The following is a 16716-nucleotide window of genomic DNA, read 5'->3' as shown; positions in this document are numbered from 1 at the left end:
TAGAAATTCTTTCTATACTTGAAGTGTTTTATTTTGAACTGTGATTTTTATCACAAAAGTGTCATGTGTTTAAGCAAATGAGCAAAATACTGGTTGGTCAAAAAGTTCTTTTGGGTTTTTTGTAGCATCCTATGGAAAAACCCAGATGAACTTTTTGGCCAATGCAATGTAAGTGAAGATGTTCTCTTTGCCGTCCCTCTCAATGGCCCCATTGCTGGAGACGGGAGCTAGAGATGGCTTTCTTTCCTTACCAAGTCCCGATGTATGAATTGGTGGCTCTCTAAGAAGGCCATGCCTTCACAAACATCATAGCACATTTCTAAGAGCTGGGAGGGTTCAAGTCTTTTTCCATGACACTTCAGGTAACTCAGTAAGCAGCCATTGGTTATATATTCAGTCACTATGTATATAGGGTATCTCTTTGAACACACTCCGTAGAATTTCACCAACTTTGGATGGTTGAGTTTCCTGGAAACAACAGATATTCAAAGTTCAATACTGAATTTCCATACTCCATTTTCCAGATGTCCTGAAAAAGAATCACTGTCAGATTTTTGTTTGTTTTAATTTCTGCCCTTATACTGGAACAGAAGAGAGGGGAAAGTTTAGGATCTGATTCTGGGAGCATTAGCCTTTGGAGGCAGAAAAATGCTGCCTCCTATTGGACACTGACAACCTCAGCATCCATTAAGCTGCTTTGGGTGCTTGTTCAACTTTCCTGCAGAGAATCAGGGAAGCAGTAGTCTGTCTATTACCTCAGAAATCCTGCTTAGTCTTGTAGCATCTTGAGAACTTCTATGACTGATTTGGAGGAAGCTATATCCTAAGAGCAGTCACTTCCATTTTAAAGCATCTAACTGATGTCTAAACATTTCATTAAAAAAAAAAAGAATATGAAGGTAAAATGAAAACAGTTGTCATATTAGAGAAATGAGATTAGTTGTGATTTTCCTTTCTTTTAAAAAAGCTTCATTTTGACTTATTATGATGTCAAATTTTGTTAACAGATTTAGAAAATAATAACTGCATCACATGGGCTTCCCAGGTGACTCAGTGGTAAAGAGATCCTCCTGCCAAGCAGGAAACATGGATTCCATCCCTGGGTCAGGAAGATCCCCTGGAGGAGGGCATGGCAACCCACTCCAGTTTTCTTGCCTGGAGAATTCCATGGACAGAGGAGTCTGCTGGCCTACAGTCCAAAAGAGTCACAAAAGAGTCACAAAAGAGTTGGCCATGACTTAGCAACTAAACAACAACCACCACCACATGACATAGCACTTCTAGTAGGTCCTCACAGCTACTATGATGTTCATCAATTACTCCTTATGTAATTGACCTACTTTTATCAATTAACAGGATGATTCTTTTTTTTTTCTTTTCCATTATGGTTTATTACAGGATATAGAATATAATTCCCTGTGCTACACAGTAGGACCTTGTTGTTTATCCATTCTATATATAATAATTTGCATTTTGCATCCCAAATTCCCACTCCATCCCTCCCACTTCCCCTCCCCCCGGCAACCACAAGTCTGTTCTCTATGTCTGTGAGTCTGTTTCTTTTTCACAGAGTAGTTCATTTTAGATTCCACATATAAGTGATATCATATGATATTTGTCTTTTTGTGTCTTCACTTAATATGCTTATATCTAGGTTTATCCATATTGCTGCAAATGACATTTTTCATTTTTTATGGCTAATATTCCATTATATGTTCTATGATATGTGGACTCTTGATTCAGGCCTTACAGATGTTAGGGACAGTCCTGTTAGCATGAATGTCCTCTCATGGTGAGGGCTAAACAACAATTCCTCAGAAGAAACTTACATCATGGTCTGGGCCTCCTGGAAGAATTCGTCTTCTGACATGGAGCCCTCCTTGATCATCTTAACAGCAACATCATACTGCCCCTTCCACTTTCCCAGATGGACTACTCCAAACTGGCCACTTCCCAGCTCCTTCAACAGGGTAATCTCTTCACGTTTCAGTTCCCAGATTCCTAATAAAGCAAGACAGGCACTCTTCAGGATAAGAATAGAAGGGTTTGAGGCTAACAGCTTCTCAAGTGACTTCCTCTCCAGTGAGACTTTAATATTGACAACATGAAGAACAGCAAGACTTTTTTTTAAAAAAAGTTGCTCACTTAAAAAGAAAGCTGTTAGTTATGTGATCTTATGACCTGTTAAACACATGACAATGCCACCAGAACAGTATTGTTCCTGAAGTAGCTACAATTAGTGACAAGAAAGATTAGAGTTAAAAAACCTTTACCAACCAGAGGTATGTTGGAAAGACATAATGTGTTTGGTGCTCTTAACTTGGTGAAATAACATTCCATTTTCTTATAAAACAAATTAAACTCTGATTTGGGAGGGTGTCTTTATTATAAATTTACTGGGGGAAAAAAAAGGAAGACAGGAAGCAGATCCCCGTTCAGATAGTGCCAGGGAGGGCCTCAGCTCTAACATATTCATTATTTTTCTTGAACAAACTAAAATCTTTTCTATCCTCACAACCTAATTTTGTAATCTCCCTAGCATACCAAAAAGTTGGATCCACTGCCTGTCCTTTCTTATTCTGGGAGTCTGTGCCTGATCATGGGGCTAGTTTGCAACCTTGTGTACTTATGATAATGACACTCTCCCAGATCAGAGTTTAATTTGCTTTATAAGAAAATGTAATGTTATTTTACCAAGCTAAGGGTACTAAGCACACTAAACATTCTTTACCGCTGAGCCACCAGATATATAATATATAAAAGTGTATGTATATATACATATAAATATATATTTTTTTAAACCAAAAAAGATAGGAGTTTAAGAGCACAAGGGCATGTCCATACCGCTTCCCAAGGACACAGAGATGGGAACCTTATTGGCCTTGGTTGACACAGGGTGGCGGAGTCTTGTGATCATGCCTGCAATGAAATCAGCAACATTATCATCACATAATCATATTGTATCACATCGCATTACATTACACTGGTTCACATCTCTGCTTCTGCTGTTTCTGGAGGAGCTGAAAAAGCACGGAGTTCAGGATGTTCTCATGCAGAAAGAGAATCTATTCTGACCATATTCGTCCTGTAAAATTAATTTGCTGGACTTGACTAATTAGTTCTCTATAAAGCAAAAGTTAAAAATGTAAAACTACTTTATGTGATTTTTAAAAATCTCATCAAAATTAGTTTCTTGATAGAATCTGTTTTAAAATTTTTCCCATTTTTGCTAACTTTTTTCTTTTTTGTTTATTGTGTTATTAACTAGCCATCTGGAAAAGGCAATGGCACCCCACTCCAGTACTCTTACCTGGAAAATCCCATGGACGGAGGAGCCTGGTAGGCTGCGGTCCATGGGGTCACTAAGAGTTGGACATGACTAAGCGACTTCATTTTCCCTTTTCACTTTCATGCATTGCAGAAGGAAATGGCAACCCACTCCAGAATTCTTGCCTGGAGAATCCCAGGGACGGGGGAGCCTGGTGGGCTGCCGTCTATAGGGTTGCACAGAGTCGGACACAACTGGAGCGACTTAGCAGCAGCAGCAGCTAGCCACCAACTATATTTTAAATTGAAGTACAGTGGATTTACAATACTATATTAGTTTTGGGTGTACAACCTAGTGATTCAATATTTTTATAGATTATACTCCATTTAAAGGTATTAGAAAATAATGGATGTATTTCCCTGTGCTGTATAATATATCCTTATAACTTGTTTATTTTATACATAGTAGTTTGTGTTGCTTAATCCCCTACCCTTGTCTTGCCCCTTCCCCCTCTCTCCCCCAGTAACCACTAGTTTGTTCTCTATATCTGTGATTATGGTTAGTTATTTTCATACATTTGTTTTATGTTTTAGATTCCACACATGTGATAATAAAGTATTTGCTTTTCTTTGTATGACATTTCACTGAACATAAACCTTCTAGTCCACCGACTTGTTGCAAATGATAGAATTTCATTCTCTTTTATGACTGAGTAACATTCCATTGTATATATGTACCACATCTTCTTTATCTGTTCATCTGTTGATGGATACTTAGGTTGCTTCCTTATCTCGGCTATTGTAAATAATGCGTCTTTGAACATGGGGTTCATATATCTTTTCAAGTGAATGTTTTTATTTTCTTTGGATATATACCCAGGAATGGAATTCCTGGATCATATAGCAATTTCTGTATATATATTTCAGCAGTCAATCAGGCAAGATTAAGAAGAGTGATAGTACCCAGGGTCAGTGAGAATGAAGTGTTGCCCTTGGTGGGAGTGTACATTTCTGAAAAGCATTTGACAGTGCCTCAATTTTAAATGTTCTTAACCATTATCTCAAATTCTTTTAGGGAGTTTGGCTACAGAAACACCCATATAGGTGCACAAAGCTATATTTACTGAAACAGCCAGTATATGGGAAAATATTGTATATACTCCAACTGCTTATCAGTGTAGGATTAGGTGAAAAATTATGGAGTAATTCTACACTAGAATTCTCTTTTAACAGAACAGACTCAACTGTATGTGTGTGCATGGAAAGACCTCTAAGATGCTGAGTAAAGAAAGTAAGCTGAACAGTAGTATGTGTAGAATGATCTCATCTCTGTAAACATATAATGTGTATACATACACACACGTATAATATATATACATATATAATGAATGTTAGTATCAGCGTAGAAAAAATTCTTTCAGAATAGACACTGACTTGTTCATGGAGGTTATGTCTCCAGTGATGCACATTTCTATATTATTTGAATTTTGCAATCATCTTCTATAGGCAGGAAAAAACCCTGCAAATATTTTAAAAGGGAATCTCTACTTCTAAGTCACCGAACTCACTCAGCTTCATTTTTTTCTGGCATTGTAGAGTGTATAATGTTATATTCCAGGAAATGTAGGTTAAAAACCACACAGCAGGGCTTCCCTGGTGACTCAGTGGTAAAGAATCCACCTGTCAATTCTGGAGACACAAGTTCGATCCTTGATCCAGGAGGATCCCACATGTCGCAGAGCAAGTAAGCCTGTGCCCCACAATTACTGAGCCTGTGCTCTAGAGCCCAGGAGCCACAACTGCTGAGCCCAAGTGCCACAACTACTGAAGCCCGTACACCCTAGAGCCCATGCTCCACAACAAGAGAAGTCACTGCAGTGAGCAGCCCACACACTGCAACTAGAGAAAGCCAGTGCAGCAACAAAGACCCAGCACAGCCAAAAATAAATGAATAAGTAAAATTGTGTTTGTATATATATATGCACATATACACAAAACCCCATACAGCAGGCATAGGCTTGTGAGCATTTTTCCCTACTTTCCTGGTTCCTTATATAATTGAGAGTATTGGGGGAGGGGGAGGGATAAATTAGGAGTTTGAGTTTAGCAGATACTCACTACTCTATGTAAAACAAACCAGGTCCTACTGTATAGCACAGAGAACTATATTCAGTATCTTATAATAGCCTAAAATGGGAAGAATCTGAACAAGAATGTACATACATATTTATATATATATAAAACTGAATCACTTTGCTGTACACCTGAAACACTGTAAATCAACTATTCTTCAGTTTTAAAAAAGAGAATTTGGAGGGTCAGTAATGTCCAAGAAAATTTATATTTATCAACATAAGAGAAAAACTGAACCAAATTACCTGCTGAATTGTGTTGATGATAGTGAATAAGCTTTGGAATGGAATCAAAACAGTAGTTTTCTGCCAGGTACAATTTGTTCTCAGCATTTGTATGCACATGGTAATGTTTAACAGTTCCTTTTTTATCACTAGTAAGGAAGAAAGAATGTTAGAATATTTTAAGTCAACAACTGAAGCTTGATTAAAGAGTGATTAAATCATTATCCTAGGTACATTTGCACATTTTGGAGAGGGAAGTCAGAGATGGTTTCTCAGTCTCGACATCCGGTGTTTTTTCTGGAGGTATACGTGACAGCCCATAATTATGTAAGAGAGCGCCTCTCTGAACTCAGCGGACCCTTTGTGCTCATGCAGAATTCACCTATCATAAAATTCCCCCTTTCTGGACGGTTCTTCCCTTAGTAAGTATAAAGCAGCCATCTTCCTTTGATGATTGAGAGATCATTATTCTGAAATATCAATTCTCTTTTAGGATAATAATGGAGCTTAAAATGTGGGAAGAAATGGTCATTAGGCTGTGGGTGGAGGCTCTTTTGGGAGTGGACTGTACAGGATGGGGTGGGTGGGAACAGCCTTTAATTCCTCTTGTTGAACTTGCACCTTTTCCACATAAAACGCCCTTTTTCTTTTGCTCTACTTGTAGAAAATAGTGGTGAATCGATGCATGTTGATTTAGGCTAACCAGTAATGATGTGCCTGTCTTAGATTTTAGAGTATGGCACGGCAGTCCAGGCTTCCTTGGTGGCTCAGACAGTAAAGAATCCACCTGCAATGCAGGAGATGCAGGAGACAAGGGTTCAGTCCCTGGGTTGGGAACATCCCCTGGAGAAAGGAATGGCTACCACTCCAGTACTCTGGAGAATTCTATGAACAAAGGAGTCTGGCATGCTACAGTCCATGGAGTTGCAAACAGTAGGACATGACTAAGTGCGTGCATGTACACACACACACACAGAGCAGTCTAGAACTGGGTTTTGAGTAGAGTTGTGTTGCTGGCTAGCTACCTCATCCAGTTGTTACAAAGTTCAGATGAGATTATGTACATATCAGTTTGCACTATACTTCAGTCAGTCAGTTCAGTCACTCAGTCGTGTCCGACTCTTTGCGACCCCATGAATCACAGCACGTCAGGCCTCCCTGTCCATCACCAACTCCCGGAGTTCACTCAAACTCATGTCCACAGAGTCGGTGATGCCATCCAGCCATCTCATTCTCTGTCGTCCCCTTCTCCTCCCACCCCCAATCCCTCCCAGCATCAGACTCTTTTCCAGTGTTGGCACATAAGAAACTATTAATATATTCTTGTTGCTGTAATACCACCCTTACTAGAATTGTAATTATAAGAAGAGAAACGCTGCTTTCTTGTTGCAAATGGCTCTTCGGCTCTTGGTCTTGAATCAAATTCAGCCCACTGCTGGTATTTCATAAAAGAAGCCTTCTGTAGTCATTCACTGGGATTCTCATCTGCTTGCTGATTTTTTTTCTCCCTGGCCACCTTCAAAAATGAATCTGGTGTCAAGAAACTTAACTGAGAGGACTTTTGACATCAGATTTGGCTGAAACTGGAGGGCCTGAGGGCCACAGAGATTTTGATATTCAGTGATCCAAGCCTTCTCTGCGTTCTTGCTGGGTTGGCTTTAGTCACCACCCACATTTGCAACCTTGGACATGAGGTGCACCGGGAGTGTGGCTTCTAGCATTGAAAGATGCCATGCGGATGTTTATGGTACATGCTGTTATCTCAAATTAGAGGTGGGCACTCTGTGAAAACATTCCTGAAATAAAATAACTTTTACATTAATTATTTTAAAAATACGAGACAGGGCATATCGAGAAACCACCAAGGCCCTCCAGTCATTCAAGGTCATTCAATCCAACCGTTAAGAAAGGGTCGCATATGTAGACATTTTTAAAAAATGGTTCTAATGAAGATCTGACCAGATTTCAGTGAAGACACAGGGGTATGGTTGAGAGAACATGAACATGAACTCAGCTATTGAAGGTCTGGCTTCAAGTCGGTCATTTATTAGTTTTGAGGGTGGGTCTTTGTAAGCTCTGTTTGAACCACAATCCTCTCATTTTAAGCTCTGTTTGAACCACAATCCTCTCATGTAAAATGGTGCAAGTAAAAACAGCTTTCCTGTTTGCTTCACAGGATGTTTAGAAGGAACAAAAAGGCTAACAACCAATGGGAAAGTGGCTTATAAAACTCTGGAGGGGGATCCTGATGTTGATGACAACTTGCTTGAGATGACCGTGGGGGCCTTATATACACCTAAGTGTTGGGATGGAAGTAGTGAGGCAGCTCATATTACTTTTTCCAAACAACAACAATAATAGTAAACACTTATTACTATGTGCCAGGCACTGTTCTGATCCAATATGTGAATTAACCCATTTCATCCATAGAACATAATAATTGTTATTATGTCCACTTTTCAAATGAGGAACTTGAAGCACAGAAATTAAGTAACTTGCTTAATGTCATAATGTTTTAGAATGGCAGAGTCAGGATTTGGACTCAGAGGTGCAGCTTTACACTAGAACTCTTAACCCCACCAACAGGACAGCATCCTAGAAAGAAGCCATCGGCAAAACACTGCTACACTGAATCAACCTCCTGCTCCCACTGGAAAGACTTACTAAAAACCAGACGTTGAGGTAGGTTTCTCAGTTCAGCTGGTGGCTAGAACCAACAGTGTAGAGGCGCCATTGCTATTTTTCTCTCTTTCTAGGCTCAGGATGAATCAAGGGGGAATAATGCAGGATTCCTTTAACAAGCATTTCCTGAGGCAGTCCGTATACTGGGCAATACTCTGCTGCCTGCAATGGGTAGGATCGAATCACCTAGAAAACAGCCTCTTGAAAGTAGTGGGGGTGGGGGAAGGCAACTACAAATGGTCACATTCAACAGAAATACTTTGATTCCAAATTCCAGAGTTGAAAGATGGGGTCTTATTGCGAAATGTGACCGAATGACCAGGATAGTCAAAGAACATACACAAAAAGATAAAAAAAGAAATCCACATCGTACTTACTTCATAGCCTTACTAAATAAGGACACTGTGTACATTCCCGCCTGGCTGGAGTTTCTAACCATAAATGCTCCTTCCTTCCCCTAAATAGAAAGGCAAATGTGGAAGGGACAGAAAACATTTTCATTATTCTTGAAAATGACTTGTGCTAGGTGGTAGGAAAATAGATCTTTTAGATCCACTTTAAATGTCATTGACAGCACAGATTGCCCACTAGTTGGCACAGAAAGAACTCCCAGTTTAGCTTCCCTCTTTCTCTCATTCATTGTCTTTATAGATTTACCCTATGTGCCTCAACTCTTCCTCTCCAGGTAATTTTTAACGTGTGATACTTTCCCCTGTGTGGTGTTTGTGCAAACCTAACATTTTAATCTTTCAGAAATAAAATTTAAAGCCAGCTATCCAGATGGTAAAGAATCTGCTTGCAATGCAGGAGACCTGAGTTTGATCCCTGGGTCAGAAAGATCCCCTGGAGAAGGAAATGGCAACCCACTCCAGTATTCTTGTCTGGAGAATTCCATGGATAGACCCTAGGGTCGCAAAGAGTCAGACATGACTGAGCGACTAACACTTCTACCACCATATCATGCCCTTGGAACGTTTTAGAAAACCAAAGATGCAGAACAAATCATTTGTTAAATTTATGCTCAACTTGCCTTGCTTAATGTGCTGATTCTAAGCAAGTTTATATTGAGACAAAGTGGATTTTAAAACTGTGAATGTGAAAAAATACTGAGTTAGATAGTGGTCACCACCTTCTCACTATTACCCCTCAAAAGAAATAATTGTGTGCTGTATTAGGTTGAACTATAGCAAAGTGTCATTTTTGTAGGTCAAAAGAGTTTTCCATTGGTAAGTCCATTACCAGCTAGTAACAAAATCCGATAGATTTACTCCCCATTACATCTCCTGTACTCTGGTTTAGGTGCTAATGGTTTTTGTGACAGAATTGAAGTATGAGGTACAGATGGCCCCCAGTAAGTCTTCTCTTTGTATATTCCTGCTCTGGGCAGTCCCCTCCCACGTTGACTCTGGGCTGGGTCATGTGATTTGCTTTGGCCAGTGGGACATTAGGCAACATGAATAATTACTTGCCCTGAACTGTGAGGCTTGGCCTTTTCAGCCACTACCTTGAGATCACCATGCTGTGAGGAAGCCCAAGTTAGCCACATGGAGATGGAACAGGGCACCCACCCTGGTTGACTACCCCAGCTAACCCCACTCTTAGTCAGTCCACCAGCTAAAGTCAGCCACATGAGTGAACCAAGCAAAACCTGCAGAAAAACTGCTGGCCCAACTGCCTCACAGAATGATGAAGAATCATATATCTTGTTTCCAGCCACTGAATTTTTGAATGGTTTCTTATAGAGCAAAGGGAATAGAGGAAGGCTAGATGTGAAGGGCCTGAACAATTAACACTATGATGTCTGGATTGTATAATTAACAATAGGGTTTCTGTGAGCAGTGCATTACCCTCTGAGCCCAACAACAGAAAGACATTCTTAGAAGCTATTTTAAAGATGAAACTACTTACCTTTTGTCTCAGTAACTGCTCAGATTGTGACCTGGAGATGTTACCTGCAAACCAGCTGCAATAGAAAAGAATTCCATTTTGAGAATGAATTGGTTTTAATTGCATAACTTATGACTTAACTTTGTCATCTGTAAAATGAGGCATTGACTTAGATCAGGGGTTTCCAAACTTGGCTGCTGAAGAGAATCACTTGAAGAACTATTTAAAAAACTCAGATTCCTGAGTCTCTGCCACCCAGTTGTGATTCTGGGGGTGAGGCCTACGTATCTTTCCTGATTGTTTCCCCAAGGCACACCTCTCACCCTGCTGTGGAATCTAGAAATGATGGAGACAGAGACTGTCTGTATGGTCACAGCTGGGCTTTCTGAATCAAAGGAAGCCTTCCAATTCATCTAAATACTAAAGACTAAAATCCATGATGAGAGGTTCATTCCCATTGGTTTAAATCTTTGTCAGTTGTTAAAATACAGTTATCTTTGGATAATTTTTGTGCTAGTCTCTCTCAGTCATTTTTATCTTAGTTTGAATGATTCCAGCAGGTGCCTTCTGGAGGGTAAATGTAGGGGAAGTAGAGGTGGTGACATGTACTTTGAAAAAGCTTTCACTACACTTGTAGCCAGTGAAACAATAACAGAACTCATACAAAAACAAAGCTAGTAATATGTGTTCTCCTAGTGTCCACTGCCATAAGGGTAGTGTCATCTGCATATCTGAAGTTATTGATATTTCTCCCAGGAATCTTGATTCCAGCCTGTGCTTCTTCCAGCCCAGCGTTCCTCATGATGTACTCTGCATATAAGTTAAATAAGCAAGGTGACAATATACAGCCTTGACGCACTCCTTTTCCTATTTGGAACCAGTCTGTTGTTCCATGTACAGTTCTGACTGTTGCTTCCTGACCTGCATACAGGTTTCTCAAGAGGCAGGTCAGGTGGTCTGGTATTCCCATCTCTTTCAGAATTTTCCACAGTTGATTGTGATCCACACAGTCAAAGGCTTTGAAGAGGAACTAAAAAGCCTCTTGATGAAAGAGGAGAGTGAAAAGGTTGGCTTGAAGCTCAGCATTCAGAAAACAAAGATCATGGCATCTGGTCCCATCACTTCATGGGAAATAGATGGAAAAACAGTGGAAACAGTGTCAGACTTTATTTTTTTGGGCTCCAAAATCACTGCAGATGCTGATTGCAGCCATGAAATTAAAAGACGCTTACTCCTTGGAAGGAAAGTTATGACCAACCTTGATAGTATATTAAAAAGCAGAGACATTACTTTGCCAACCAAGGTCCGTCTAGTCAAGGCTATGGTTTTTCCCGTGGTCATGTATGGATGTGAGAGTTGGACTGTGAAGAAAGCTGAGTACCGAGGAATTGTTGTTTTTGAAGTGTGGTGTTGGAGAAGACTCTTGAGAGTCCCTTGTACTGCAAGGAGATCCAACCAGTCTAAAGGAGATCAATCCTGGGTGTTCATTGGAAGGACTGATGCTAAAGCTGAAACTGCAATACTTTGGCCACCTCATGCGACGAGTTGACTCACTGGAAAAGACTCTGATGCTGGGAGGGATTGTGGGTGGGAGGAGACGGGGACGACAGAGAATGAGATGGCTGGATGGCATCACCAACTCAATGGACATGAGTTTGAGTGAACTCTGGGAGTTGGTGATGGACAGGGAGGCCTGGCGTGCTGTGATTCATGGGGTCGCAGAGAGTTGGACACGACTGAGCGACTGAACTGAACTGAGTGTCCACTGACTTAGTCACTGTCAGAAAGCAGGTGTCTGAGAGATGCAGTGTGCCTTATTATTCCCACTTCTCCTTAATGCCAACCTCTAAGTCCCTGGTGGCTCAGATGGTAAAGAATCTGCCTGAATTGCGGGAGACCTGGGTTCAGTCCCCAGGTCAAGACAATCCCCTGGAGAAGGGAATGGCAACCCACTCCAGTATTCTTGCCTGGGAAATTCCCTGGACAGAGGAGCCTGGCAGGCTATAGTCCATGGGCTCACAAAGAGTCAGACAGGACTGAACAACTACACTACAGCTAAGTCCAGGAGATGATTATTTGTGCCTAATTGTTGTCCAATGATAGAATCTTAGATTTTGGAAAGGACCTTAACAGCCACTTAAGACCACTCTGTCTCTGTGTAATTGAGGTGATCACACGTTCTTACTTGCCCAGAGGAGTCCACTTTATGTCTGTATGGTCCTATGTCTTTGTCCTATGTCCAGGTGTAACATTGAACAGTACATTCTTCCTCTTCTTAAAGTATCCTAGTTTGGATGTTCAATGATAAGGTCACCCTTGAAATGGGAATCTCCCAACATAAAAATGCTCTGATATTCAAGGCTCAGTTGTGCTACTATGTGAAATCACTGCATCATAACTAACTTCAAAATTGGACTCAAAGCTAATAAGAGCCTTCAAAAATCATCCTGATGAGGGCCTCCAGGAAAGAAATAATCAGCAGAAATGTCATAGGCTGTATATATGAAGACAAAGCAAAATGAAGGGATGGGGGTCAGCTGTGTAATAAATCCCAAGAATTTGTGCAGCCAATTTAGATCCTCTAGATTGAGGGGAAGTGTATTGATGAGGATGAAGGAGGAGAGTGAAAAAGCTGGTTTACAACTCAGCATTCAAAACACTAAGATCATGGCATCTGGTTCCATCACTTCATGACATGTAGAAGGGGAAAAAGTGGAAGCAGTGACCGATTTTATTTTTTTGGGCTCCAAAATCACTGCTGACAGTAAATGCAGCCATTCAATTAAAAGATGCTTGCTCCTTGGAAGAAAAGCTATGACAAACTTAGACAGTGTATTTAAAAGCAGGGGTATCACTTTTCCTACAAAAGTCTGTCTAGTCAAAGCTGTGGTTTTTCCATTAGTCATGTACAGATGTGAGAGTCGGACCCTAAAGAGGGCTGAACGCCAAAGAATTGATGCTTTCAAATTGTGGTGTGGGAGAAGACTCTTGAGAGTCACTTGGACGGCAAGGAGATCAAAACCAGTCGATCCTAAAGGAAATTAACCCTGAATATTCATTAGAAGGACTGATGCTGAAGCTGAAGCTCTAGTACTTTGGCCACCTGATGTGAAGAGCCAACTCACTGGAAAAGACCCTGATGCTGGGAAAAATTTGAAGGCAAAAGCAAAAGGGGATGGCAGAGGATAAAATGATTGGAAGGCATCACTGACTTAATGGAGATGAGTTTGAGCAAACTCCAGGAGATAGTGAAGGACAGGGGAGCCTGGCATGCTGCAGTCCATGGAGTCGCAAAGAGTAGGACATGACTTAGCAACTGAACAACATTTTCATTAGTAACAGCCCAGTTTATTGTCACCCATCCTCCAGTTTCATGGCCCAGAACCTCACAGGAGTTTCTCCATGTAAATACAGCCTTTTCAGAAGAATAGAATAGAAACATCTATGTCTAGTTTTAGAGGAACACAGAGGACTTTCAAAACTCACTCATAATCATCAAGGTTTTCCTCTTCTTCAGATGAACTTGACTCAGGGGAGCCCCTTAAGAAGAGAGGAAACATGATTAATACACACACACATACATACACACACAACACCAAGAAATAATCCAAGTGCCTCACAGTGCCATGTCAAATGCCACCCTGCTTTTATCCACATGAATAAAATCTGCACTGTTAGATTTCCGTTTTTTGCACTTGGGAAGGGGTCAGCAAAGTGAAGAGAAGGTTGCTCACAAGTTGAGCTCATGCCCAGTCTCATGAGACATTGGCTCCTAGATACAGAAGGATCCCAGGAATGTAGATTTCTTTAACTCTGTCAGAAGAACAGACTCATGAAATAGATGAAATGCTTCAGGGACAGCTGTGATATGAAGTTAGAGAAAATCTTGGCTAGTGTATAGAGGTATTCTCAAAGAGGAATTACTCTTACTATGTTGTTTTCCCTCTGGCTTACATGCCTGAGCCAGGTAGGTTCGTGTTCATGCTGACACCTGTGTATATCATGTATAATGGGTAGGAAATATCAGTGTGACCTCGGAAGTTATCCATTCAGACCACTTTCAGGGTTTAAAGAAGCAAATTTCATGTATTTGTTTGTTTTATAGTCACCTTAAAATTAAAGGCTAGTTGCAAAATTTTTACACCTGTGGTTAGTTTTCCTGCAGATGAAAGAAATCTTGACTGTAACAGAATATCTGAAGTTGATTTACCATGACATCTTTGAGGTGTTGTGATTTACATTTCTTTCCCTTTGATTACTGCATGCCAAATCTTCACTGCTACAAAAAAGAGAGATATAGTTCATAAATTTATATTTATTTATAAATGTTAAATGACAAAAGTAATTGTTTGGATATGTTTTAGCTTTATTTAATATTGTGACCCATATATGTCACTTGGTTTGGAAATTGAAGCTAATGAGGCATTTTCACATTTTCATCCTTGCAGTGACCCCACTAAAAAGCAGTCATTTGATAGGATGCCTAAACAAAAGAGGGTTTTTAATAATGGCTCATAATAACCCCAAACAATAGAAAACTTGGATTAACAAATCATCCTGACTGGGTTTGCTCTGGGTTTCTTGTATGTGTGCAAGCATTCTGTCATTAATATATTTTAATATAAGTTATTTTCCTCTTTGCTGTTATGCCTGCAAAGGGAAGTCCTGAAAATACTGAACCTTTTAACTCCATGTGTACACACACAGATCTGCAGGGTTCTCTTCATCCTCTCCACCCATCATTTTATCTCTTTTACTTGGTGTGTGAAGCAGCCCATGAGGAAGTGCCGACTTCTCCAAGTCCAAAGGCTGTTTTAGTTGGAAGGTAGGACCTATTTCCTGTTTGCCTTCACAACCCAGGCTCTTTTTCAAAACCACACTTCAGAGTGACAAGCTTCCTTAACAAGGAAGTGCTCCTCTGGCTGCAGTTCAAGGAAAGTCTGGAAAGCCCCAGCTTCCCAAAGAGCCTTGCTCACTAGCAAAGCTTTTTCCCTTCAGCTCTTCATAAGAAAGCTCTTATTAATTTGCCTCCAATAAAAAATAAATTAACTACAAAAAAAAAAAAAATAAAGAGGAAAGAGATTACCAAAAAAAAAAAAAAAAAAAGAAAGCTCTTATTTTAAAATACCAAGCAATTTATTTAGCCTTTTTGTGGTTTTTAAGAACATGTAGAGCATGTCCATCAGTTGGGCATCACTTAGGTTTATCCACATGATGGAATACAATATAGACATTCACAATAATCAGGTAGCTTACACAACAATGGGAATGTAATGAACACTACTGAACTCTACACTGCAAAATGACAAAGGTGGTAAATTTTGTGCTGTTTTACCACAGCTAAAACATTAAAAAATTAAAAATGTAGTATATTCTCATAGGAAAAATGTCCCAGATGTGCAGTGAAAAGTGCAAGTGGCAAAGAAGACTATAAGTGAAGGTGTGCATCCCGAGAAGGCAGCCACAGCCTCGTTTGAATACTCGTCATTGGCCAGTGATGCCAAAGCACGTTGCAAAAACCTACCCACTCTAAAGGTTCTCTCAGATAAAGGATATATTTTAAAGATTCGGTGTTCTGGAATGTGGGGTTATTTGGAGGAAGAAGGAAAGAAAGGAAAGGGAATAAAGTGCTCAAGTATTGTACACATCATTAGATTCAATCATCTAAATGGCAAGTCTGTGGTGCTGAGTCCCAGTGGGGCCACCACTATTCTGGGCTTCTGGCTCAGGCACTGAGTATTTTCTGAGAGGGCAGCCCTGTCTCAGCTATGGCCTGTGCAGGCCGTGCTGAGGATCAGCTCCGAGGCAGTGGGGTAATGTCTACTTGACGTGCTGTGCAGCTGGACTGAAAGCTGGGACTTACCTTTTCGGTTTTCTTACTTGCCACCAGTCAGGGAAGTCTTCTTTTGGAATATACTTCATGTTGATGTTTGACTGGGAGCCATAGTTTTTCTTGGAATCACTGTCATACTGGGCTAGAGTGGTACTTGAAGATGGTTCATCTACTTTGAGAATAGGAACTGCTCTAGGAATCTTCAGCTTTGGAAGACAAGAGAGTCAAGTACATCACAGTGAGGCACAGATTCATGAGCTGGGAACTGACAATCAGAGTATATCAGCTCTTAAATTAAAAAAAGTAGGAAAGAAAGGGGCAGTAACTAGTAGTCACAAGACATGAAGCAACTGGAACTCTCACACTTTCTTGGTTGGAGTATGAAGTGCATGACCATACTGGAAAGTTGTTTGCACATATCCTAGGACCCAGAAAGTCAATATATACGCCCAATAGTGAAACCAAAAGACATATAAAAGAATGTTCCATAGCAGAATGATTTCAATTAGGTAAAAACTGGAAATGACTTAAATGTCCAATAATAACCTTATTGTGGCTGTAGTCAGCTAAATCATGCCCTTTCCCCAAAGATGTTTATGTCCCAGTCCCTGCAACCTGTGAGTATGTCACCTTACATAGTAAAACATAGTTTGCAGATATGATTAAGTTAAGGATCTTGAAATGTGGTGG

At 40.3% G+C, this 16716-nt stretch overlaps 2 protein-coding genes across 9 annotated transcripts in view; one reads left to right on the top strand and one right to left on the bottom strand.

Moving 5' to 3' along the window:
* The window catches only part of PIR (pirin), a 151734-nt gene that overhangs the window by 6416 nt on the left and 128602 nt on the right, over positions 1-16716 (top strand). The window lies entirely within an intron of this gene.
* The window catches only part of BMX (BMX non-receptor tyrosine kinase), a 48275-nt gene that overhangs the window by 9450 nt on the left and 22109 nt on the right, over positions 1-16716 (bottom strand). For 3 of the 4 annotated variants that reach the window (XM_055438167.2, XM_055438172.2, XM_055438169.2), the window contains 9 exons: positions 16057-16232; positions 14404-14472; positions 13680-13733; positions 10215-10269; positions 8684-8763; positions 5646-5773; positions 2845-2919; positions 1830-2001; positions 252-468 (listed from right to left, as the gene is read on the bottom strand). In XM_055438167.2, coding sequence (XP_055294142.1) covers positions 252-468; positions 1830-2001; positions 2845-2919; positions 5646-5773; positions 8684-8763; positions 10215-10269; positions 13680-13733; positions 14404-14472; positions 16057-16232 — 1026 coding nt within the window. The remainder of the gene's footprint in view (positions 1-251; positions 469-1829; positions 2002-2844; positions 2920-5645; positions 5774-8683; positions 8764-10214; positions 10270-13679; positions 13734-14403; positions 14473-16056; positions 16233-16716) is intronic. The other variant, XM_055438168.2, reaches the window with a different exon arrangement.

Source organism: Moschus berezovskii, chromosome X, assembly GCF_049115385.1.
Source record: "Moschus berezovskii isolate FMDL1 chromosome X, NW_MosBer_1.0, whole genome shotgun sequence".
In the NCBI taxonomy this organism is placed as follows: Eukaryota; Metazoa; Chordata; class Mammalia; order Artiodactyla; family Moschidae; genus Moschus; species Moschus berezovskii.
Note: the sequence above shows the minus strand (reverse complement) of the source record. Positions and strands in the feature narration are given on the sequence as shown.